General features: G+C 42.6%; 3 protein-coding genes across 3 annotated transcripts; 1 reads left to right on the top strand and 2 right to left on the bottom strand.

Annotated features, from left to right (window-relative positions):
- Positions 1-7,708: 7,708 nt before the first annotated feature.
- On the bottom strand, positions 7,709-9,781 carry cd164l2 (CD164 molecule like 2). The gene is made up of 6 exons (XM_022747133.1): positions 9,703-9,781; positions 9,172-9,258; positions 8,729-8,821; positions 8,599-8,640; positions 8,174-8,333; positions 7,709-7,917 (listed from the first exon to the last, which is right to left on the bottom strand). The coding sequence occupies exons 1-6, from the start codon at positions 9,779-9,781 to the stop codon at positions 7,902-7,904; spliced, it is 477 nt and encodes a 158-aa protein (XP_022602854.1). The 3' UTR covers positions 7,709-7,901.
- A 4,195-nt stretch (positions 9,782-13,976) lies between these two features.
- On the top strand, positions 13,977-17,335 carry LOC111223398 (G-protein coupled receptor 3-like). The gene is made up of 2 exons (XM_022747523.1): positions 13,977-14,207; positions 15,740-17,335. The coding sequence occupies exon 2, from the start codon at positions 15,760-15,762 to the stop codon at positions 16,750-16,752; it is 993 nt and encodes a 330-aa protein (XP_022603244.1). The 5' UTR covers positions 13,977-14,207; positions 15,740-15,759; the 3' UTR covers positions 16,753-17,335.
- Positions 17,336-17,842: 507 nt separating this feature from the next.
- On the bottom strand, positions 17,843-25,631 carry wasf2 (WAS protein family member 2). Its single transcript, XM_022747659.1, has 9 exons — positions 25,515-25,631; positions 23,890-24,052; positions 23,579-23,713; positions 23,276-23,429; positions 22,170-22,287; positions 21,901-22,022; positions 20,880-21,038; positions 20,096-20,595; positions 17,843-19,280 (listed from the first exon to the last, which is right to left on the bottom strand). The coding sequence occupies exons 2-9, from the start codon at positions 24,020-24,022 to the stop codon at positions 19,123-19,125; spliced, it is 1,479 nt and encodes a 492-aa protein (XP_022603380.1). The 5' UTR covers positions 24,023-24,052; positions 25,515-25,631; the 3' UTR covers positions 17,843-19,122.
- Between the last annotated feature and the right edge of the window lie 548 nt (positions 25,632-26,179).

Below are 26,179 nucleotides of genomic sequence, written 5' to 3' on the forward strand. Positions count from 1 at the left end.
ACACACACGCACGACACACACACACACAGCACACACATACACAATACAAACAGAGCTTTCTGCTTGTTTTAAAGCAGAGGAGAGAATTGCCAGCAGCACATTAAACCAGCCTCAACTTTAGTGCGGAACTTGATGTGTTTCTCCTCACTGGAAATGTGTGTGTGTGATGTGTGTGTGTGTGTGTGTAGGGGGGTTCAGAGTGAAACAAAAAGACATGTATTCAGTCCTGTCTTTTGTCAACAGACTGGATGACAGCATAGTCTGCCCAGTTGGGAAGCTTTTGTGTGGGCTTATTCAAGCTTGTAGGTTCTGGCTCAGACAGCGACTGGTGCATCCAACCAGCCATCCTGCTGCTCCCCTAAAGGCTCCACCAAGCGCTGTGTTCTTGGCTGCCTTGCTGGGATCCATACCGACACACATATCTGATTATATAGTAGATGATTCTTATGTGTCACGTCTCCGGTCACACCCAGAAATACAGTCGAATCTGTTTTTCTCTCACTCTACTAGGCAAGGGCAAATACAACACTCAGCACATACTGTACAATTTTTACAGTGTTTAGCTGCTACCGAGATTCTCATTGACTGCAAGAAGCACACCACACACCCCCACACAACATTCCGCACCCTTACCCACACCACACCACACACACACACACACACACACACACACACAACCACAAACTGGGAGAAACAGGTATTTATTATTTATTTATTCAGACAGACAGCCTTATTAATTAATTCAAATGGCAAAACAAAAAAATCCAAACATTTCATAAAAGCCAACCTTTCAGTTATTAATCACGAGTAAAGCAGGGCCACATCACATCTCTTTGAGCATGTTAATTAAAGGGTTAAAGCTGATATGTATCTCATATAAATGAGCAACCAAACCTGAAATCCCCTCCATGACAAATTAACTTGTAAAAAAGGCTCCAAGCTATTGACCATTCTAACAAAAACACAACAAATCAAAGTCGTGAAGTGCTATGAGCTAGTACTGGAGGTCTTATGAAGTTTTGAAGGGCTACAAGCTTCTAATAAGTCTTATGGTCCCAAAAGTTGGACCTTTAGGAATCCTCAAGATGGCTCCTCGGGGTCCCCAGACAAGCAATTTCACACACTACAAGTTAATATAATAAAAATAGATATAAGATACATATAGAGTTTAATTTTTGGTTTCAATAAAACAGCGTAGGAAAGTTTCACAACTCAACATGACACACAGTAAGTAACTTGTAGACACAAAATCGAGCTCCACAGTCTCATTTTGGTCTATTTCAGTGTTCTTGAAAAAAAGTTCTAAATGCCAGTAATGACGCTTGTCTGAACCTTCTGTCTACATGGGATTATATCACCACTTTCCCATAACTGCCAACTGCACTGTTTACACAGTCGAAACAGCTCATTTGATACAGCCAGTTGCCTGTTGTTTTGGCAAGAGGAACAAACTTTTAACTAGTTAAAATAGTTTGAAGTGAAGATTTGATTTATGTTGGGTTTTTGAATCGCTGAAACAATCAGAGGCTTTTTGTTTCTCATATTGTTCTGATTGTATGAAGACTAACAGTCAAAATGTCTCTGAAATAAATATGGTACATATACATAGTGAGGCACATGCACAGACCACTCGTTACACAATGCAGTAATGCTTGAGAAAAATATCCTCTTATAAACACACCCAACCCCCAGGGCTTCACACGGGGACCAAACCTAAAATGACAGGGGCTCAGAAACATAAAAAAAATCTTGTCGTTTCATCATTATTCACAGTCGATTAGAGTCACTGCTACTCGCTGATACCTCTCTTAATCAAAATTCACCCTGGTCCGTCTCATCTTGCTTGTCCTTCTGTACACTACACACGATACTGTAGGTGTTAGCGATAATGTGCAGCTCGGTACTAGAGTACGAGATGCTGGACAAGGATGACTCAAGTGAGATGAGTAGTGTGGATGAGATGGAGGGGTTAGCATGACTAAGAAATGACAAAATATAAGCAATCTACCTGGATATCGTTGAAGAGCTGTGTATATGCACTGTGTAGCTGAGGAGGGAGAGTGCTGATTGTTTCTCTCCTGCCATAGATGTACTTGCTGTTTCTCGTTGCAGCAACACTACGATCTACTCATCTAACTATAGGTGAATCGGACATCGCACGTACTTCTCTGTACTGCATTGAAGCCATACCTTGCAGAAGCGTGGTATTACGGGTCGACTGTTATACTAATCTCACTTTCGTGCATAACTACCTACGTTTGCATCTACCAAGACTTCACTATGGTGTCATATGTCGGTGCTCTGCTAAACTCTTGAGATTGTTCGAGCAAAGCGCTGTGACTGGATCGGAGTGACTTAACACGAGTTATGCTCCATGCAGAACGTACAGCACCAGTAAATGAATGCCTAGCTCGATGAAACTTGTGATCATGTCTAGAACATCGCGCACTGGGAGAACTCTGGGGATGAAGCCTGTGGTTAGCCTGCTTCATAATATACTAGGATCGGAAAGGCCATAGGCTTATGATGAGAGTACTAAAAATGGGTGATATGACTAGTACTGTGCTCGAATGGCTAAAGCGATAGGGCTAGAGGAAAAACACCAACAGAGAAGGATGAGGTAGATGAGAGAAAGAGGTTTTTTTTTTTTTTTTTTCCAGAGAAGCACTGATTGGAGGATTTTTTATCTGTATCGCAATGGCTCTTAAGGGGGTGAAAATGATAACTAAGTGAGTTCATTGAGAGGATTACAATTTTACTCCAGCTCTTGTGGGAAGTTAATAAATGTCGTGACGACAAGAAGGAGGGAGATGGGATGCTGGAGTTAGAGCTGCTACATATTTACCTGGTCACCTTCACCTTCCTCCCTCAGCCACCATTCTCCACATCTGGAAATAAACATTTACAAAGAGATGATAGAGTTACTGAGTCAACAGAAGACTTCGTATGATTTTTGTGCCATTCAGAGGGAATTGTTTGCTACCTTGATCAATTCAGACATCTTGGTCCAGCTACAGTTTCATGGTGTTGTCTAGCCGAGTCTGCGCCTCATCAGTTAACTGCCACATGCCTGTGATCATTACCTGGAGATTGAGAGATAACAGCCTTTACTGTGTTTGTGTGTGTACTTAGATGTGTGTGGTGTGTGTGTGTTGTGTGTGTGTGTGTGTGTGTGTGATTGTGGGTTTGTGTGGTGTCTGTCTGTCTGTCTGTGTTATGTGTGGTGTTTCCTAGAACATTACTATAATACTTCAATCATCTGTACCAAACCTAGGAAGCTTTATGTACAGTAGCTTGAGTGATTAGTATTACTATCATAGGTTCATAGTTGTGTTATGTGCTGTGTGTAGTGTGATGTGTGTTGTTGTGTGTGTGTGTGTTGGTTTGTTGTGTGTGTGTGGGATGATGGCTCGCTGTGTGCTATGTAATAGTCGTGCATTTAGCTCATTCTGGACCAAACATGGCCATTCTCAGTACATCGAGCCTGTCTATAGTTGTGAGCATGGAGTCTCCAACGCACAGGTCACATGCACTCGGCTTGAGAAAATACTGTAGGAGGGAAAGACTGGCACTCCAAATGTGGACAATGTCAATTCCAATGGCCAAGAAATTATGCCGCATGCACAATTATCTTCCCACAGAACCATTATTAAAATGTGGTAATTTACTGCAAGATGTCCCACCAGTACTGGACGGTGTCCAGAATCGGAAAAGTGTGGTGAGTGGAGCAAAGACAGGAGTCATAGCCATAGAATACGGATGCGTAGATTCTCATTCACCTCTCACCGCGTTTCCGCTTCTTCGTTAGTTTGATACAAAAATACTGCCGAGAAACGGAGCAGTTGGTCCACAGTAAATTAAGGAGTAAGAAATTGTCCAGAAAAGAGTGAAATGTAAGGGCTCTGGTGGAATCAAGTTAAAGACACAACTAATACAAGAGCTGCCAGCATGAAAACAACAGGTTTCAAGACAAAAACAGTCTGAAAACAGTCATCAGTAAGAGAAGATTATTTAACAACATGTGGCTTCGCCACTACCTGATCCTCTGGAAAGCGTATACAGATGACCTCCTGCTAGAAGCAGGCAGTGTGGAGCCCAAAGGACCTTAATTACCCACTGCTCTGGCATCCTGACAGCCACAGAGTACAACACCTGAAAAATGACCAGCTGGAAACGTTGTTGATATTGAAGTTGCGTAATTTCTATCAGCCAAAAAAAAGTTTTCAATTTTATAGATGTGCTTTGTGCTAACGTCCTCAAAAGGGTAAGCAATAGTTGCAAATAGAGATATGCATTCGCTGGCTACGACATGGAGAGCGCAAAGAGATGAAAGACAGGAGACACAGAGATTCTTTGTAACATATGAGCGACCACTCCAAACTTTTGGTTCCCTGGCAACCAATTGGCCCAGCTCCAGCGCCCTCTGAAATACACACCATTGGATGGACTGACACCTGTTTACCTCAGCTGCAGTGCACGCACACACCCAGCATTCACACATACTGTATGACCTACAAAATAGACCACAAATTTAAGTAGTGCGGTGGTTTTCAGTAAAAGTACTTGTAGCCATCAGGTCGGTATTTTTTCATCATATCCTCATCCTCCGTCAGGGATGAGTTTTTACAATCCATCCCCTGGGTTACCATGAAATTTTGGTACCAAATGTTCATGGCTAAATCCTTAGTTTTTGATATAAAGTCCAAAGTGGGTGGACTGACTGAAGACCAAATTTCAAGGCCACACTCTAACATGGCTAAAAATGTATTTCTGTTGGCTAAAACATATTTTTTTCTTGACTTGCTTTCTTTTTTTCTTTTGCGAATATGGATAAGTTCACTTATCCAGCGCTTTTACATTGTACAATTAAATAATGGTGAAGGAAAATTCAACTGCGCTTTAATCAATACTCATTGCAACTTTTGTGCTGCTATTAAGAAGCCGTACATTCACAAGGTGTCTCTAAGCTTATCTGCATTTTAAACAGTCCACGAGCCAATTAAGGTGGCAATTAGCTGCATAATGGGAAATAAACCAGAACTATCAACAATCAATTGCGACACACAGATTCCAATAATGTCTACGAAAAAACCCATACTTACCTATTTTATAGTATTTTGAGTTGTTGTACATTGTGCCATTACACAAATTTTCCAGCAATTTTCAACCAAGATAAATCCCATAATTGAATAATCGATGTGACGGTCTGTTTTTCATTTGGTCACCTGAACAATGGCATCATATCTCCTATACATGTCTGCATTGTCTGTCTGCCAGAAGAAGCAGTCAAAACGTATCTTTCATACTCCAATTCCGAGGCCAACATACCAACTACAACATTTTATATCTTGGTTGTTTCCTTACTATAAATATCTTAAAAGTTGAATCTAAGGCGATTTTAGTATCGAACATGGACATCTTTATCTTAGAGGGTGTCCGGAGAAAACAAACTGAGGCTAGGTCACAAGCCCATCAAACACGTCCCTGTACGCCTATCCCAACAGCAAATTGGGGGAAACAAACATTTCTTATCTCAGCTTTATTCAGTGTTGTTACCGAGATTTACATTCACCAGCCTCCCATATTGTTTTGGAGATGAAGGGACCTCCGCGATAATTTGGCTCCCAACAAATAACGTCCTTGAATGATCTGGGTACAACTTAGTTATTCAGAAAAACAAGCTGAACAGCCTAACGTATTTAAGCTCTGGGATAATTTTTAATGTAGAAACTGCTTACTAATTCACGTGTGTGTGTGTGTGTGTGTGTGTGCTGAGTAAACGGAGTGAACGGAGTGAACACGCCCTCCAGAGTCAGTGAGCACAGGGGCTGCACTCAGCTGGGAGCCGAGCGTGAGGCGGAAACAAACAGAAAGTAGGCTACAGAAAGGGAGGATGACAGTGTGTGTGTGTGTGTGTGTGTGTGAGAGAGAGAGAGAGAGATACGGTGTGTTTGTTTGATATGACTCACAAACACACGGATGTTCTAACACCAATTGCAGGGTGGAGGTGGGACGTAACTTTCATCCTTATGGCTGTCCACACCTTCTTAACACACACTTGGCCACACACTGAAGCTGCTGCTGCTGCACCCACTCCACTGTACACACACACGCGCGCACACATACACACACACACACACACACACACGCACACACATGCACACACACACACACACACGCACACACATACACACATACAAACAGAGCTTTCTGCTTGTTTTAAAGCAGAGGAGAGAATTGCCAGCAGCACATTAAACCAGCCTCAACTTTAGTGCGGACTTGATGTGTTTCTCTCACTGGAAATGTGTGTGTGTGTGTGTGTGTGTGTGGGTAGGGGGGTTCAGAGTGAAAAAAAGACCTGTATTCAGTCCTGTCTTTTGTCAACAGACTTGGATGACAGCCATAGTCTGCCCAGTTGGGAAGCTTTTGTGTGGGCTTATTCAAGCCTGTAGGTTCTGGCTCAGACAGCGACTGGTGCATCCAACCAGCCATCCTGCTGCTCCCCTAAAGGCCTCCACCAAGCGCTGTGTTCTTGCTGCCTGCTGGGATCCATACCGACACCCACATATCTAAGGATTAGTAGATGATTCTTATCTGCACTCGTCTCCGGTCACACCCAGAATACAGTCGAATCTGTTCTCTCACTCTACTGGCAAGGGCAAATACACACTCAGCACATACTGTACAATCTTTTACAGTGTTTAGCTGCTACCAGATTCTCATTGACCTGCAAGAAGCACACACACACACACACACACACACACACACACACACACACACACACACACACAAACTGGGAGAAACAGGTATTTATTATTTATTTATTCAGACAGACAGCCTTATTAATTAATTCAAATGGCATCACAAAAAAATCCAAACATTTCATAAAAGCCAACCTTTCCAGTATTATCACGAGTAAACAGGGCCACATCACATCTCTTTGAGCTGTTATTAAAGGGTTAAAGCTGATATGTATCTCATATAAATATGAGCAACCAAACCTGAAATCCCCTCCATGACAAATTAACTTGTAAAAAAGGCTCCAAGCTATTGACCATTCTAAACAAAAACACACAAATCAAAGTCGTGAAGTGCTAGAGCTATACTGGAGGTCTTTATGAAGTTTGAAGGGCTACAGCTTCTAATAAGTCTATGGTCCCAAAAGTGGGACCTTTAGGAATCCTCAAGATGGCTCCTCGGGGTCCCCAGACAAGCAATTTCACACACTACAAGTTAATATATAAAATAGATATAAGATACATATAGAGTTTAATTTTTGGTTTCAATAAAACACTAGGAAGTTTCACAACTCCACATGACACACAGAAGTACTTGTAGACACAAAATCGAGCTCCACAGTCTCATTTTGGTCTATTTCAGTGTTCTTGAAAAAAGTTCTAAATGCCAGTAATGACCTTGTCTGACCTTCTGTCTACATGGGATTATATCACCCTTTCCCATAACTGCACTGCACTGTTTACACAGTCGAAACAGCTCATTTGATACAGCCAGTTGCCTGTTGTTTGCAAGAGGACAAACTTTTAACTAGTTAAAATAGTTGAAGTGAAGATTTATTTATGTTGGGTTTTGAATCGCTGAAACAATCAGAGGCTTTTTGTTTCTCATTTGTCTGATTGTATGAAGACTAACAGTCAAAATGTCTCTGAAATAAATATGGTACTATACATAGTGAGCACATGCACAGACACTCGTTACACAATGCAGTAATCTGAGAAAAATATCCTCTTATAAACACACCCAACCCCCAGGGCTTCACACGGGGACCAAACCAAAAATGACAGGGGCTCAGAAAAAAAAAAAAAATCTTGTCGTCACAAGTCGATGAGTCACTGCTCTGCTGTCCTCCACCCTCATCTGCTTGTCCTTCACACATCTTGTCTTCATTGTGGCTGCTCTCTGAGTACAGACGGACAGGATTTTGATATTGAGAGATGAGGTTAGTGATCAGAATAAAAATACAATCTATGGGATGTTGAAGGTGAATTGCCTTGTAGACTGGGGTGCTGTTGATCTCTCCTGCCACTAGAGACTGCTGTTGCACCAACATACGATCACTTCACACAGTGACACAGACGTATTTACATGCACATACTCAAACTGATACTGTCACGCTAAATTCTCTATTCTCTAACACCTACGTGCACAAACTCACATGGGGTCATAGCTGCTCTGCTCTTTGGATTTGAGAAAGCGCATGGCGAGGAAACCGCCTGCCTGCAGACACAGCACCAGTATGATGCCGCCGATGAAACTGGACATGTCAAACTTGGCCTGGGAGAACTCTGGGGATGAGCTGGTGTTGCTGTCATTACCTGGATGGAAAGGACATGGTTTAATGGGTTTAATGGGTAAAATTACGCGAAAGCAAGATAGGGTAGGAAAAGAGGAGAGGAGAGAGAGAAAAGAGGTTTTTTTTTTTTTTTTCCAGAGAAAGCACTGATGGAGATTTTTTTACTGGTAGAAATGACTAAGTGAGTGTCATTGGAGAACATTTTACTCAGCTCTTGTGGGAATAATAAATGTCTGACGCAAGAGGAAGGGGAGAGGGGATGCTGGAGTAGAGCTGCTACAATTTACCTGAGTCACCTTCACCTCCTCCCTCAGCCACATTCTCCACAACTGGAAAATGAAACATACAAAAGAGATGAGAGTTACTGAGGTTTCACAGAAATGATTTGTGTCCATTTCAGAGGGAATTGTTTGCTACCTGTGCACAATTCAGACACTCTGGTCCAGCTACAGTTCATGGTGTTGTCTGCCGAGTCGCCCTCATCAGTTACGCACATGCCTGTATCATTACCTGAGAGAGAGAGAAAATGCCTTTTACTGTGTTTGTGTGTGTGTGTGTGTGTGTGTGTGTGTGTGTGGGTGTGTGTGTGTGTGTGTGTGTGTGTGTGGGTGTGTGTGTGTGTGTGTGTGTGTGTGTGGGTGTGTGTGTGTGTGTGTGTGTGTGTGTGTGTGTCTGTCTGTCTGTCTGTCTGTGTTATGTGTGCGTTCCTAGCATACTAAATAATTCAATCATCTTGTACAAACCAGGGAAGCTTATGTTACAGTAGCTGTGATGATTGAATTACTATCATAGGTCATAGGTGTGTGTGAGTGTGTGTGTGTGTGTGTGTGTGTGTGTGTGTGTGCATATAGGTGCATCACCATCTGGACAAAGCCTCCAGACACAGCCTGTCAGGTTGAGCATGGAGTCTCCAACGCACAGGTCACATGACTCGGCTTGAGAACAATCTGTAGGAGGGAAAAGACTGGCACTCAATTGGAAGTGTCAATCAATGCCAATTGATTGGCCGATGCACAATTATCTTCCCACAGAACCATTTTAAAATTGTAATTACTGCAAGATGTCCCACCAGTCTGGACGGTGTTAGAATCGGAAAATGTGAGTGGGCAAAAGACAGGAGTCATGCCAAAGAAAGGATGGTAGATTCTCATTCACCTCTCACGCTTTCGCTTCTTGTTAGTTTGTACAAAATACTGGAGAACGAGCCATTGTCACAGTAAATTAGAGGAGAGAAATTGTCATGGAAAGAGTGAAATTAGGCTCTGGTGGAATCAAGTAAAGGACACACTAGATACAAAGTGCAGCATGAAAACAACAGGTTTCAAGACAAAAACAGTCTGAAACAGTCATACAGTAAGAGAAATATTTAAAACATGTGGCTTCGTCCCTACCTGATCCTGCGTATACAGATGACACTCCTGCTAGAAGCAGCAGTGTGGAGCAAAGGACCTTCAATACCCACTGCTGCATCCTGACAGCCACAGAGCACCAACACCTGAAAATGACAGCTGGAAACCTTGGTGATTTGAGTTGAATTTCTATCAGCAAAAAAAAGTTTTCAATTAAGATGTCTTTTGTAAGTCCTCAAAAGGGTAGCCAATAGTTGCAAATAGAGATATGCTTCCTGGCTACAGACATGGAGAGAAAGAGAGAAAGACAGGAGACACAGAGATCTTTGTAACATGAGCGACACCCAAACTTGGTTCCCTGGCAACCAATTGGCCCAGCTCAGCGCCCCTGAAATACACACCAGTTTGGATGGACTGACACCTGTTTACCTCAGCTGGCAGTGCACGCACACACCAGCATTCACACATACTGTATGACCTTACAAATAGCACAAATTTAAGTTAGTGCAGGTGTTTGCAGTAAAATGACTTGTAGCCATCAGGTGTATTTTTCATCAATATCCTCATCCTCCGTCAGGAGATGAGTTTTTACAATCCATCCCCTGGGTACCATGAACATTTGTACCAAATGTCATGGCTAATCTTAGTTTTTGATTAAGTCCAAAGTGGTGGACTGACTGACAGACCAACATTTCAAGCCACACTGCTACCATGGCTAAAAATGTATTTCTGTTGCTAAACATATTGTTTTTCTGACTTGCTTTCTTTTTTCTTTTGGAATACTGGATAAGTTCACTTATCCAGGCTTTTACATTTACAATTAAATAATGTGAAGGAAAATTCACTCTTTAATCAAACTCATTGCAACTTTTGTCTGCTATAAGGCCGTAATGTCACAAGGTGTCTCAAGTATCTGCATTTAAACAGTCACGAGCCAATTAAAGGTGGCAATAGCTGTTATGGGAAATAAACCAGAACTATCTACAATCAATTCGCCACAAGATTCAAAATGTCTAAAGAAAACAACTTGACCTATTTATATATTTTGAGTTGTGTACTTGCATTAACCAAAATGTTTCCAGCAATTTTCAAACCAAGATAAATCCATAATTAATTAATCATGGTGACGGTCTGTTTCATTTGGTCACCTGACAATGGCATCATATCTCCTTATACATGCGACAGTGGTGTTGTTGTCTGCCAGAAGCAGTCAAAACCGACTTTTTATCCAATTCCAGGCCACATACAATACACATTTTATATCTTGGTTGTTTCTTACTATATATTTTAAGTTGAATAAGGATTTTAGTCATCGGACATCAGACATCTTTATCTTAAGTTTCGGAGAAACAAACTGAGCAGGCTCACAGCCCATCAAACACGTCCTGTACCCACCTAACAGCATTGGGGGAAACACAGATTTTTATTCAGCTTTATTCAGTGTTGTTACCAGATTTAATCACCAGCTCCATTTGTTTTGGAGATGAAGGGACCTCCGCGGATAATTTTGCTCCCAACAAAAACGTCCTTGAATGTCTGGGTCATTAGTAATCAGAAAAACAAGCTGAACCAACGTTAACGGCCTCTGGGATAATTTTTAATGTGAAACTGCTTTATTCAGAGTTTTTACTGGATTAAATCACCGGGGCCATTTGTTTTGGGGAGGAGGAGACATCTGCTGATAATTCGGCTCTTAGTAAAAACCTCCTGAACGACTGACAATGAAGGAATTCTAACCAGGAGAAGCTGACTGCAATGGTGGCAATGGTGGTGAAGACAGCAACTCCCACGATGCTACTTCACAACGTCACCAAACTCGGTCTTTTGTTATTGTTTTGATTGAGAGAAAATTACATATAGCGCCTTTAATATTGTGTCTTGAGTGATCTGAACCAATTGAGACAGCTCTAAATATACTATAGGCATGAATGGTTTTGAAACACATAATGACATTGACGTAGGAGGCAGAGATGGGTCAGAACCAATGTGACTACGTACAGTAGACAGACTGTGCGTCAATGGTCTATTATCACTTCAAATGTGTCACTGACTGTGATGAAGTGCTGCCATGTCACTTGTCAATCCTCTCTAACATAATGGATGTGTATGGCAGACAACTCAGAGAAGGTTTTGAAGTCCACATATGAAGCAAAGCATTGAATAATTACTGTAATACTCTCCGTAAGCTGTATAAAGCTCAGAAAAAGTAAGTAAGGGGACCATGAGTTGAGGTTATTTTGGCACACAAGCACATATTATTATGTTTAGTAGCAGTCCCAACTTATTCAGTAAATAAATGTTTGAAAGTGTGTGTACCATGTGGATGATAATGATGTGGAAATTGGTGAAGAGTAAAAGGGAGGTCAGGACGCCCCACTAAGAAACGAATTTATTCCTCCTCTCCTACCTGTGCCCCTGTACATGCATCAGTACAAGTAATGTAGTTGCAAGTGTTGCTTTGTAATGCTCTGAGTCATACCCCGGACCTACCCATTAAACTCGTGTGAATTGAGCCCAGCATCACGACACACTCTTCAGCTTTATGCAGTGAATTCCACCATCACCACCTCCTCCACTCACACCGACGTGGCTCATGTACTCCCACATATCACACTGTACGAATGCTCTCTCACACATTGTCTGTGCAGAGCCACGGGGCGGCTGATCTGTGTTGGCGTGATTTAAAATAAAACACACACGCACGCACGCACGCACGCACGCGCGCGTGCAGGGTTGTTCCGCAGTCCTGTCGAACACGATTTCCTCCTCCACTGATGCTCCCGTTGCTGATGCACCGGCGACAAACGATGGATGGATAATGCTGAAATTTACAGCCTGGTTGTTAGTCGTTGCCGTTGTTAGTACAAATACACACAGTCCAAGGGCATAGAAATACAAATCCATCACAGTTTTGAGTGTTTTAGAAATCACCTGGACCTTCCACAGATCACATTCCTTACAATATTCCTTCAGTATAACTTTCTTAGGTTATTAGTTCTGTCCCTGTAAAATATAAGATTTACACATAATCATTGTGTAGTGGGCTATGATCAAATTTGTCATGTAGTAAGTTTTCAGGTGAGAAAAACAACTCTAATGTTGCAGAAATTTGCTTCACAATATACTTCATTTTTGCCCTCGTCAAGTGTCAGATCCTCTCTGTGACGTAGGAGGGGTTTATCGACAGGAAGTGTGTCCTAATATGGCTCGAGCAGGACGAGATTCCCCCCGAGTTAGCGCATTGATATGCGCGACCACGTAGACAGCAGCTCAGCCCACTCTGCAGCACCCACACTCTCACTATCAAACCGGGAAAGCCATGACTCCCCCTCCCCTGCTTACTGTTATGTTACTGTAGGGGCTTGTGCTTCTATGAACTGATGCTTAAATTGAAAGACAAATCAATGCATGACATGACATGCAAAATAAATAGGCCTATAATTCCAGGTTTTGTCTGAGCACAGGAAACCCTCTATCACAAATCTTCATGCCAATATTGCACACATACAAGCACAGGGCTGTAAGATTTCTAAAAGATTTTAAGGCTATTAGATCACATGTGTGAAGCTTATCGTGTCCAGTTTTAATAAATGGTGTCACAGAAGTGTTTGTCTGTTTGTCAAGTCTGTGGTTAATTTTGATGTTTGTGCAGATTGCATTATTATAGACTACTGCTTCAGCCCATCTTTGTACATAGGCTACGTAAATGTACTCCCAATGCAATACTATCACCAATAGTATCACTATAAGATATGATATATATAATAATAAAAAAAAGAAGCCATAGCCGAGTTGTTGTTATACCAAGGGGTAGTTACACGATATTTTGAGCAAAGTTGTTCTTTATCCTGGTGGATAGTTTTCATTTGAAGTGTCTGTTTCACACAGATTGCTGTTTCTCTGCAGGACATCTCCCCATGAGTCATCCAGATGCGTTTCAGCACCGTGGACAGCGCCAGCCCTGAGCTCCTTCCCCACAGCTCCACACCTCTGAGCCCTGCCCATCTCTAAATAATATCCCCTCATTCAACCAGGCCCCTGGGTCTTATTGAGAAAACGTGTGTGTTGGAGGGAGGGGGGGGGGTCCATCGGTGGTGATTATTACAAGAAATGAGAGCAAGAGTGAACCGCAGTGGGAGGGGCGACAGAGATGCCGCATTTTTCTGAATGAAATTACTCCATATACTGGCCCCTCCCTTCTCTACCCGCATCCAGTGCTGGCCCCTGATTGGTCGAGGCTCCCAGTCACTGACGTCAGACAGGCTCTCTTGTGGCTGAGTCCGCGCGCAAGAGCATCCATTCTGCCTCCAATAAGCGCTCCGGAGAGACTGAAGAAAAATAGATGCAAGACACGCCAAGTGAGAGTGAAGCGCAACTTTGATGAAGACAGCAAGACAGGAGCACAGAGCACCAGACTGGCCTCCTTATTTAAACTGGTGCCGAGCATCACAGCGGAGAGCATCACCACAGCATCATTTGACTTGGGTCTTTTAAGAGAGCAAATCTATTTCGCTCCTGCAAAGGAATCACTGAATCGTGTTGATAAGGTAAGATGAATAATCCAATTTATGCGGATATGTATATAGCCTACTGTGTGTGTGTGTGTGGCACGCGCGTGTTCATGTGTGCGTGCATATGTTGGGGACATCCTCTCTGGTGCAGTGAACCTGCAATTGTATTATACAAGAGGGTCCTCCGAACAAGGAAGTGGGATATACCTCTTCACTGTGAGATGTGAGAGGGAGGGGATGAAAGACTCCTGGTGCCTCAAAAAAGAAAAACCTCCGGTATGAGCAAAATAAAAATAATCTTGAAATAACATTAATGTAATACAGGCACGATGTGGTATTTCCTCTTGGTCTACATGCAAAACCTTTGACATGTTGTACAGAACAAGAAGATAACATACCAGGACAAGCATCTTAACCTTGTAACAGGCGAATTCCTGAAATAGCCCAATTACCGTCCAATTAACTATGCAGGCTTTCTCATTCCAGAAATGCAGCAGTGCATGGCACATGAATCTGTCCCAGGCTTTCACAGTGGTGTGTCTATAGTGTCGAACATCGTGTTCGGACATTATCAAGAGGGAAACCTCAGGTGGAAGCTCCCAAGATTAATCTGCAGGCGAGTTTACAGATATTTATAATGATTGGTCCTGAAACGTGCAGGATGAATCCAAGAGGGGAAAAGAAACGAGAGTCTGGATTTACAGAGACGCGCTGAAGAAAAAGCTGTTAGTGATAGTTTCATCGATGTTAGCCTAATGATGAATTAATGCTTTGCTAACTCTATCAACCGCGATGCATTAAGCCGACATAATGATCAACTTTGCGTGACTTCCCTCAAGACAATGGTGACGTCACTGACATTTGAAAGTCAGCAGTATATTGGCCCAGAGTAAAAAATAAATAAATCTGTCTTTAAAAGTGTGGACATGTTTATGAGCTATAGGCCTTACGTGAGTGGTGCATTTACAAAATGGGTATTTTTTAAAAGATTGTTTTTCCGGCCTAGAATGGTGTGTGTAATTTGTATTACTTTATATTTGTGGTTATTTACTGCACTGTAGCCCAGGATATGTTTTATTTCTTTTTAATAAAATCTCATCTAGGGACAAGATGGGTTAAGGCCATAAATTAGACTATAAATACACCAAGTGGCTTAGTCTAATCAGTAAATATGGTATGGTATTCATCTGTCCCATTACTTACAAACAAAATAATTTTTTATCCCTCTGTATGATAAAAATAATATAGGATAATATAACATGACAAATGATAGCAGCAAGAAAACACAGTACATGACAATTACCAATACCACTTAATGCACTAATAGTGGTAATCAAACTTAATCTATTGCTCAGATGCATTGGATTACAAGAGCATGAGATCTTAAATACTCCATTACCGCATTAAGTCTTCTGTTCTGTCTGATGACACATCCGGCCTCCAGCAGCTTCACACTCTCGAACCACAGCTTCTGGTCAAGGAAAGGTTGTTTAATGGACAAATGGAGCAACACTAATGACCCATCAGAGCTAATGTCAAACATGTTTTTACTTTTTTCTCTCTCTTAGATTGTGTTTGCTGACCAGTCATGATCCTGAACACCTCTGACCTGGGCTGGGATGAGTCCTCAGGTGAAGACCCCTTCTTCCCTTTGGACCAGCTGGATAACCCATCTCCATATGAGGTCCCACCTCTCACAGTGTGGGGTGTGGCCTTGTGTGTTTCAGGAACTCTCATCGCCACTGAGAATGCAATCGTTGTCACCACCATCTTGGCCACCCCATCTCTGCGTGCCCCTGTCTTCCTGCTGCTAGCTAGCCTTGGGCTGGCAGATCTCCTGGCAGGCGTTGCTCTAATCCTTCACTTCCTCTTCCTTTTCTGTGTGGAGCCCAGTGATTGGTCAGAATTGCTTACCTCAGGACTGCTGGTGACATCACTGACTGCCTCGCTCTGCAGCCTGATGGGCGTTGCTCTGGACCGATACCTGTCTTTGAGCCACGCCCTCACCTATGGCTCAGGTCAATCACGTCGCAGAGCTGCCATCCTCCTGCTGCTGGTTTGGTTGGGTGCATGTGTCATCGGGGCGGGACCAGCAATGGGATGGCACTGTCTTGGAGAGCCCGAGTCCTGCTCTGTAGCACGACCTCTGACCAGGACATACTTATCGCTGCTGTGTGGTGGGTTTCTGGTGGTTGTCATGGTAACCCTGCAATTGTACGCCGGGATATGCCGGGTGGCAAGGCGGCACGCTCACGCAATTGCTACCCAGAGGCACTTCCTCCCAGCCAACCAATCATATGCAAGCAAACACAGCAGTGGGAGGGGCTTCTCTCGGTTGATCCTGGTCCTCAGTGTGTTTGTGGGATGCTGGATGCCTTTCTCTCTCTGGGGGCTGCTGGGAGACGCGTCCAGCCCTCCTCTATACACCTATGCCACCTTGGTGCCAGCGGCGGGCAGCTCCCTACTGAACCCCATCCTCTACAGTCTGAGAAATAAAGACATTCGCAAGGTGCTGCTCCAGGCCTGCTGCCCCCACAGATACACACACAACACACAAATACACTACCCCGTGGATGTGTAGATTGCCAAACCAACACACTATCTATGCTAGACATATCACTGTTTGTGTGCCAAGATACACACATAGCTATATTGACTGTCATCCAGATCCAGAACATGAAGCCTCACACACACACTCCCACACACACAAGCAGCACTTTTCTGAGAAGACGTCCTTCTGCAGATCAGAATGTACTGAACTGTCCTGGCTGACAGCCATGTTGGAACAGCTCCGCTGTTGCCACAAAGATTAAACGTACTGTCTTGTGTGTACTTTGTGCCTCATCCACAGTTAATTGTAGCTCCACTGGATCCCGAGAATGAAACAATCAAGGGGGTGTTATATATATCCCCGCTCATAAAAAGTGGATTTAATGCCCATCTGCACTTTAAGACAAGAGAAGGGATGGGTTTTAAATGCAAGCCTGTCATAGTGTAATGACATATGAAATCCAAAGCCCAATTTTATTTACTTGAATGTCTAGAAAACACTGAGTTCTAGATCTTTGACATTCTATTTTGCACATGCTGTTAAAGGCACTTTGAAAGGTTCTGACCATATGTTCATGTTGCACAACCTTTTTGAAATGAATGAATATTTTATAATGATGAATAAAAAATGTGCTTTTTCTACTGCCTGATGTCAGTTCTCTTTTCTTCACTGCCACCAAGGCTTTTAGTGTTTGTCTCTCTCTATCTCTCACTCTTTAACTCAATTAGGCACAGACTGCTGCTCTCTATCCCTGTATCCTAAATTATTTGGTGGCTAAAGCAATCTTCAGTGTTATTACCATCACCCTGCACCCACTGTGTCCCTTTAAAATCTACAAAGCAGCCTTGGTCTGAGGATGCAGTGATTATGCAAGAGGTTTTTCTCTCCTCCTACTCAGTTTTTGGACTTTTATCCGGTCGATTCATTTTCACACTCCCTACACAGCCAGCACTGGGCACTGTGAAAAGGTGTATAACACTGACATCAACAGGATAGAGGATGAGTCATGCATAAGGCCAATTCTTGCCAAGGCTCGACATTCTTGGGAACTTTCTTATTTAACACAACACAGCATACATGCTAATCAAACATTCCCACAGAAGATGAATCTCAACAATCATTGTAAGTCACTCTATCTTTATTGAAATAACTATAATCATTTGGAAATTTAAGGCAGGAGAAGCAGAACTTTGGCTAAGCATGCTGTGTGATTGTGCTTTAACACAGGCAGACTTAAAATAAAAGGCACTTGGAAAATATGTGGTCTACACTAGTCACTTCTACATTTGACTCAATAATGGCAGCTGTTACATTTTTTTTGGAAGCAGCTGATCAGTGACCAGCATGGATGAACAAAATAAACCTACACTGACACTGAATTGCACCATAAAAAAAGACACTTATCAGGCAGCAGGATAAGGCAAAAATGCTGCCTGTGTTGAAAGCATCAGAGCCTAGTTCATCCCCAGAGAAGTTCAAAATAAAAATGGCAGGAAGAAATATGTCAGAGCTGAAACACAGTACAAAATGAATTATGATTTATCTGTTAAATGTCTGCATATGTTCTGTTTGGTGATCTCATCAAACACCCCAGGTGTCTGACATGAGGCAATACTTCCCCTATCACACTGAATAATTCATTCATGATTTTGCTACAACCATGTGTTCCCATGACAACCACAGAAAAAAAGACTGAATATAAAAGTGAGGGGAGGAAAGTGATAAAAAAAAAACAAGTTTAAAGGGATTGTATTATCTTTAGTAGATATGATTTTATATGTAATATAAACTTTACATCTATATCATATAGCCTATAAATGAGGGAGAATGTTTTGATGTCAACACCTTGGGTCTTTCCAATGAGTGCATAAAAAATATAGAAGATGTTGCCTGCATGTGTGTGTGTGTGTGTGTGTGCACTCCCTCTCTTTTATCCTTTGCCATGATACACTAAAGCAGATAAAATCAAGAACTGCAGCCTGCAGCAAAGGGCACCCAATTCTAATAGAAGCTAAATAAGGACAGATGTGATGTGTTTACGCACAGACTCAGCAGCGGCACATGCATCACATCACACAACACCCTCGCATCAATATCAGTGGTGTGTCATCCAATGAAAGCAATGGCAAACTGGGACAAACCACGCACGTTTTTGGATTTCACACCTCTAATCTGAATAATTTTTGATAAATAGGAATAAATGAGCCAAGGAATGTGATTAGCAATAGGTCATGTGTACATATGTGCACGCATGCTCTCAAACTTACTCGCACACAAAACAGAACATGGACTGCTGCTCCACTGGGTACTTAAGAATGTAATGTGAATGGAGATATTCTGATGTTGTTTAAGGCTGAGGGGAGATATGAAGTTGGTAGTGACGGTGAAAAGGGATGGCGATCATTCAGACCACTCGTCGTCGTCAAACTCTGAAGAGTCATCCTCACTGTCGCTGCACTCTACCGCAATACGACGGGACAGGATGGCAGCCACATCATTGCCAAAGTGATCCCGCTTCTCCTGCTCGCGCTGTGCCTCCACCTTCCGCAGGTTGAAACCTAAACGAGAGTTAATTAGAAATTAAGAATGAGTGTGTGCCTGACACATCTACATAGTCTTGGTTGGTTGTCTATTCTAATATTGATTACTATGCTACATTTTGTGATTACCAGGGAGCTCGCAGGTTGGTAATCTTTCTTCTTCTTTCCAGTTTTATTCTTTATGTATATTGAGGAAAATGTTGCATGCGATACAAGCCACAATTTAAAAACTAAGGTATGTTTCCTCCCTTACCAGTGATCAGGGGTGTAATCAGTCACAATTATCCTTCATATTTAGATAAAACTAGTATCAACATGTAAAAATACATCGTTGCAAAGTCTGTATTGGACATTTTACTTCGATTGATGAAATTGTTGAAATTGCAAAATATACTTGTAGTTAGCCTGTAAATTTTCTGGCCACATGTAGCAGTATGTAGTAATGTTTTTACACGTGGGTCCCTGTCCTCCACTAGTTACTTTAAGGCACCAAAAACGTAGAAAAACGTAGAATGTAAAAAAGTAGCATTACTATAGAATAGTCCCTGTCCATTTATTAGACCTTATATTGGATAATTATTATTCAATGTTACAGCTGATTGAAGTAGAGCTAATTGAACTATCCTGTTGAATAGTTTCATTCACTGTGTAATAACAATGAATTGTATTTTACATGCCCATTATTGATTGTAACACATAACATCACACTGAAGTAATACGACTGACAGTTACACTAGCATTAAGCATATTGTAATCAGCGGCTGTGTCCCTTGTTTCAAATATGATCCAGCCAATCAGCAGGAAGGACTGATCTGCTCTCTGTCGTGTCTTACCTTGTCGAATGGCCTGCAGCAGGTCACTGCGAGCGTCACCGGCCGGCTCTGGCTCTGGCGCTGGCTGCGGTTTCGGAGCAGAGCTGGGTGCCGCCCCACCACCAGAGGGAGCAGCGGAGTTGTTAAAGGATGGGGGAGGAGGGCCAGGGGGAGGGGGAGGAGGAGGAGGGGGTGGAGGACCACCACCTGCAGGCATAGGAGGTGGAGGAGGAGGAGAAACTGTGGACATAGCAGGTGGAGGAGGGGGAGCAGGTGGGGAGGGATAGGCGGTGGGAGAGGAGGAGAGAGGAGGAGGGGAGGGTGGGGTGTCGAAGCCGGGGGGAGGTGGGGGAACCCCAAAACCAGAGGGTGGAGGTGGGGGAGGAGGCGCGGGTGGTGGGGCAAGGTTGGGGCGGGAGTTGGGCTGGGAAGAAGCCATGGGGGGAGCAGGAGGTGGGTGGGTTGGACTGAGCACGCTGACACGCTTCGCCGCTGGTGCTCCATACTGTCCATCATTGTACCTGTGAGTGATGGAGCCGAAGTTAGAGATGAAAGGAAAAATGAAATGGACCATTCATTTCCCTGTACCAACCCACAATTTCTTTGCACCTGCAACCTCAGCAGCTCGTGTTCACTAAAGACTCACAGGCTGAAAGTGGAGAGTGGGTGTATAATCCATTTTGCTCCCGTCAAACCCTGTAATCTTGTGTGTGGGACTGCTGTGCAGCTGTACGTTCACTACATGTTGGAAGGGATGATGGTGTGATGGCAGTATGTGTGGGCTTATATGCTTGATGCTACTCACGCCATGTCTGGGGGTGGAGGAGGCAGGAAGTCATCGGAGCCGGGCACAGGGAGAGGGGAGCCGGGATCATAAGCGTAGGAGCCAGTACTCAGCTCGAGGCCTTCAGAAGTGAAGCCTTCTCCGGATCCAATGCTGCCATTCAGACCCTCAGAGGAATTCCTTGAAACAAATTCACAACACTCACTATCTGCCCAAAATAAAGAATCCCATCTCTCCTCTCTGAAACACAAATGAACTGTGGTAAACAATGCCTGGCACTTACACCCGTAATTAGAAGGTGTCAGTCATGTTCTGTTTGATTAGGAGCATTTACAATGAAACAATTTCAGAGAAAGTATCATGGCTGCTTTTAAAGACACAAATTGTGACACTTACAGTTGTGGTGGCTGGTCCACACTGCCATTAAAAATGACAAACGGAAAGTGCAGTGACTTACACAGCGGTACGAGAAAGGTTTGCCCTTCAACTTAATGTTTTTTCCTCATTAGGTCTGGCATGCGAGTTACAAACAAGCCAGGAAATGACATGGTTTTAAAATAACCTTTAAAAACAGATGAAGTACTATGACTCATACAAAATGCAGCAGAAAAACTCTAAAACATTAATTCTAGTCAATTCTATCAATGTGACTCTAATTTGAGATTTTTAGATACTTATTTTTACATATTTGAGGCTATTTCATACGTTTACAACCCTCAGGCGTGGTGTGACTCACACATTTGTTTACTGCTCTTTGCCAATGACAGCCAGCTCTACACCCAACCCCGTGAGAACGTTTTCGGACAGGACATACCACCCATATCACTGTGTACAGATTGGCTGATAAGAACGGGGAGTCGAGTCAAGTTTGCCATGTTACCATGTTAACTAGAGAAGGAAATAATGAATTCATCAAGTCATTCATTTCAAATCATTGCTTAAATGCACTTAAAAGCCTCATGGGTCTGTGCATGACCACAACTCTACACCAGTGCACACTCCCATTAAACCTCCTCTCACTTCAGCCAGTTTCTCCACTTACATCATTTCATTCTTTGGCACCACAAACTCTTCTCCCATCTTGCGGCGTTCCCATTCCTCCTTCCTGGTCTTGATCTTTCGAGGATTGAGTGTCCGCTGGTTCAGATGATCTTTCTTCTCCTTCTACTCAGAACAGAGAGTGAAAAAAAAAAAAAAAGAGTAAGATAAGCGCTGGATCCAAATGCTTTTTTATTTGATGTGACCAATGTTAACTTGTTTCGACTCAGTGACTCGTGCTTTCGTGCGTATGAGAGTGTTTATGTGTCTCACTCTATGCTTGCGTCTCTCCTTCATGATGTCCTTGGTGTCCTGCAGCATCTTCTCCTTCCATAGGTCAAAGAAGTAGGAGGGATCAGTGTAAAACTTCAGGGCTTCCTTCCCATCGTCCCTGTAGGCAACCATTTACAACCGGTGTAGTTACACATCATGTTATCTTGTGTTCACATACATAAATAATGTGTCACAGAACAGATCTTTATCTGCATTTTGTGTCAACACATTAACAAGACATATCACTTTGGCTTTTCAATACAAGAGACCTTTACTAGGACAAGCTATTTTCCTTTGTCAGATCCACAGTGCCAAGTATGCATCCCAGAACTGTCATGGTCAAATTAATTCACTTTCAAACAAGAGAGTCTTTATAATATAATTGGAAAAGCTTACGCTCTCACTCTGTGCATCATTGATGCCACTGCTGTGGATACTGATTATACAGACTTCAACCTCTACCACCACAAGCTCCCTTTGTTCTGATCTCTAATTAATCATACTTCCGATGACATGTCATGCCTAGTGCATAATTTATATTCCGCGCTCAGTGATATATCTCAGCTGGGTTGTGACATACACTGTTATTGTTTTCCCCACAGAATTTCTTCATTGCCGCTTTGATTCAATACATTTGATTAAATATAATTACAATTACAACCATTTACATTTAATATAAATGATTAACTTTACATTAACTTTACCAAAATCTGCTTGTCGGCATAAATGGGTCAAAAATGCCCAGAATCAGCATGAGGAATCTTACCTAAGTACATCTACATTCTACATTTGTCCTTGCAACATGTCGCCAAGTTTGACATTTCAGTGATATTTGACGTCACAAATTTTACTATGGTGCTTTCTGGCTTTAATTGAAGTCTATTATAGGACAACTATTGAGATCCACCCTTTGACGAGGTTTGAAAGCATATGCATCAGAGAGGTGGGTTTCAATAATGCATAGCCATGACAAAAATAGAGAGCATATGCGCATGTGTCTATGTGTACACATGTGCATGCACGTGCTCTTACTATTCCTTGCATGTTACTCTCCAGTGAATGAATACGAGCTCTGGATGTGTATTTGTGTGTCTGCTGAGTCCTACCGGTATTGGCTGAGGTGGTTGAGTGGTGGAGGCGGATCACAGATCGTGTAGGTGTCTTGCACAGGCACTGGCAGAGACGGTCTAGTGAATAGCTGCTGATCCTGGGTCACACTGCTACGGAAGGCCTTACGGGTAGTGATGGCCTGGAGAGAGACTGAGACACACAGACAGATGAAACAGAGAGAATGTTACTGAATATTTATTATGTTAAATCTGATGTTATATTAGCTGTATTCAAACTAATTAGCTACTTTAATAATAACATAAGTAGTCATAGTAACAGTAAAATGTGGGAGTACTTACCCTCCTCCTCTTTGGGGTCCAGCTGGGTGACTTTGACCTGCAAACGATCCACTCTTTCTCCCAGCGTATTTACTCTGATGGCAAATGCTCCAGCCTGGACAAACAGCTCCCCAAACACATCTTCTGCATACTTACCTACAAAAACACAGACACACGTTGGTTTATGATTTCAACAGATTAAAGCAGGTATCACAGCAGATACACATTTATCATTCACAACTACATATACACCTGTCACATGTTATGAACCATTCACACCATATTTTAATGACAGACGTGTTAACACCCAGCCACACACAGCGCACACTCACTGAGGCTGCCGAGCTGGCGGATGATGTTGGCCAGGCTGATATTGGTGACACATTCCAGCTCACTGCGGATTTTGGTAGGGATGGACTGGCGACAGACATGCCGCGGTTCTATATTCCTCGTCACCAAAGGCATGGTTGGGTGTGGTGGGTAGGGGGCCCAACCCTGATGGGGGAGAGAAGGAAGGTCACTTGAAACAAAGACACAGAAACATTAAGAGACTATAGCACAACACTGAGGCATTGCTGTAGAGATTTGTTACCATATATTACATGCATCTGTGATACTAATAAGTCAAGTGCTTAAACAATTAGTTGATTCTTTGATTGTCTATAGGTAGATAATTAATCAATAAGGTAACATATCAAGCGAAAACAAACTATTTACTGGTTACAGCTTCTCAAATGTGAATATCTGCTGCTTTTTAATGTTCAGTATCCTTCTAAAAATGAATAATTTTGGGTTTGGACTGTTTAATGGAACATTTAAAATCAACTTTGATCTGGGATATTATGATGGGTATTTTTCACTGGTTTATTACAATTTATAGACCAAAAAATAATTTAAAAAAAAATTAACATATTGCCTGATGATAAAAATAATCTTTACTTGCATCCCTAAATAAGTCACACGCTCATATGACATACAGATAGGCATATATAAATAAACACTGAGCCAGACAGAGCTAAAGCAGAAGCAAAACTAAAGCTTTGCTCCACTCAGCAAACAACAAAAATACACCCAGTCCTTGTGAACGAAACTGGGAAATTAGTTTAAAAGAGGAGGGAAAACTCAGCTGAGAAATAATTCTTCAAAATTCTGCTTACAGTGAAGTAAATATTTAAAGTTATATTGGACAAATCAGTTAGCGTGTGACACTGAGCGTGTCATCTCTCCACAAAAAGCAGTAACTTCAGTGCCATATGGAATATGTTCAGAAAATGTCAACTCCCACAGGAGCTTAGAGATTTGCAGTGGCTGCAGACTCTGTCTGCCACCAGGACAGTGCGAGCAGCCAGAGCTGAGCGTACTGTAACTGTAAGTATACCCTGCAGTGCTTCCTATTCCCCATTTCGGTTGCTTAATTACAAGTTTTTCATGTTAACGTTGGGGTCAAGTTTTTCTCGGTGGGTTCAAATGTCTGCACTTCTTCTTGACTTGACAGCCACGTTGTTATGCGTATTTCCAAACTGAGCATATTGTTGGTGTCACGTTTATTACTTTCTTCATGAAAAGCCGACTTGCAATTGTTACAGCTGTACCCAGTTGAAATACAGCTTCGCACTATGTGGTTAATGGTGTGTTCGGCATTAACATACAGTCAACCGCTCTCTGTCACATTAACAAGCCAACATTAGCAAGGTTTCACTTATTAGAAGTGCAACATTTTGGATACGCTGTAAGGTTTCTCCTAAACAAGTAACTATTAGAGAAAGAATCAGTCGTAAACGTTACACTTTTACACTCACAACATTAGCTATGGGCTAAAATGTAACTTGGGATCTCGGCCTTGTCAGAGCAGGAAGTAACTTGTAGGCGCTCCTTATCTCGAAGGAACAGCCAAACAAAACTATAGTTACATTCTTCACTTTATGAAAACAACACCGACTAAACATACTTTACTTACCGTCAAAAGTGGAAACTGTTGGCTCTCTCTATACTCTCTGTTTGTTGTCCTGTCTCAAGATTTCCACAAGAAATGTTGAGCGGTGCAGTATGCGGACGAGCGACACAGAACACGAAGGTCCCGGGATTGTGAACTTCTGATTGGTCGAGCGACTAACTTCCTCAATGCTGATTGGCTACTTCTCCTGTCGACGGTTTCTGCTGAGTACAGGATGTGGAAATTTCAACGTAAAGAGCGCAACTCCACCCTGACTAGTGGCAAACATCTGTGCGTAATTTGCGTAGCGGAGGGTGGAGGCAGGAGCACATTCCAACGTGCGCTCCAGCGAGTTGGAACGAGTCCGAGGAATGACTGGCATTGGCCTTTATGAATAAGAGCTCACTGTGGAGAAAAGCACTTAAGAGGATAAATAGCTGTCCTGTGAACCTCACCGGGTGAGTGTTAAGTGCATCCTTTACCACAACTCAGCCCGGCAAACTGGAAGTTTTCAAGGTTTATGGTAGGAGAAGCAAGCCGTTATACAGTAAAGGGTAAATCATTTATTCAGTGGCCTAGAACCTATGACCATGTGGCAAATGATAGTATTGAGACAATGTGTTTATTTGAATGGTGCAATTATTGCCTTAACTTGAGGTGCAGTACCAACTTGTAGGAGTATTTGTGTT

Source organism: Seriola dumerili, unplaced genomic scaffold (genome assembly GCF_002260705.1).
Source record: "Seriola dumerili isolate Sdu_G_001 unplaced genomic scaffold, Sdu_1.0 BDQW01000110.1, whole genome shotgun sequence".
NCBI lineage: Eukaryota > Metazoa > Chordata > Actinopteri > Carangiformes > Carangidae > Seriola > Seriola dumerili.

Excerpts from the sequence above, each read along its gene's own strand:
- cd164l2 (XM_022747133.1), bottom strand. The coding sequence starts at position 9,781 with ATGCAGCAGTGGGTATTGAAGGTCCTTTGCTCCACACTGCTGCTTCTA. Across the intron at positions 8,822-9,171 it reads CTGGAGGCTTTGTCCAGATG|GTAATGATACAGGCATGTGC; the intron begins GTGATGCACCTA and ends TCTCTCTCTCAG. Across the intron at positions 8,641-8,728 it reads AGTGTCTGAATTGTGCACAG|TTGTGGAGAATGTGGCTGAG; the intron begins GTAGCAAACAAT and ends TTCATTTTCCAG.
- LOC111223398 (XM_022747523.1), top strand. The coding sequence starts at position 15,760 with ATGATCCTGAACACCTCTGACCTGGGCTGGGATGAGTCCTCAGGTGAA.
- wasf2 (XM_022747659.1), bottom strand. The coding sequence starts at position 24,022 with ATGCCTTTGGTGACGAGGAATATAGAACCGCGGCATGTCTGTCGCCAG. Across the intron at positions 23,714-23,889 it reads CCGCCAGCTCGGCAGCCTCA|GTAAGTATGCAGAAGATGTG; the intron begins GTGAGTGTGCGC and ends GTGTTTTTGTAG. Across the intron at positions 22,023-22,169 it reads AGGAGAGACGCAAGCATAGA|AAGGAGAAGAAAGATCATCT; the intron begins GTGAGACACATA and ends TGTTCTGAGTAG.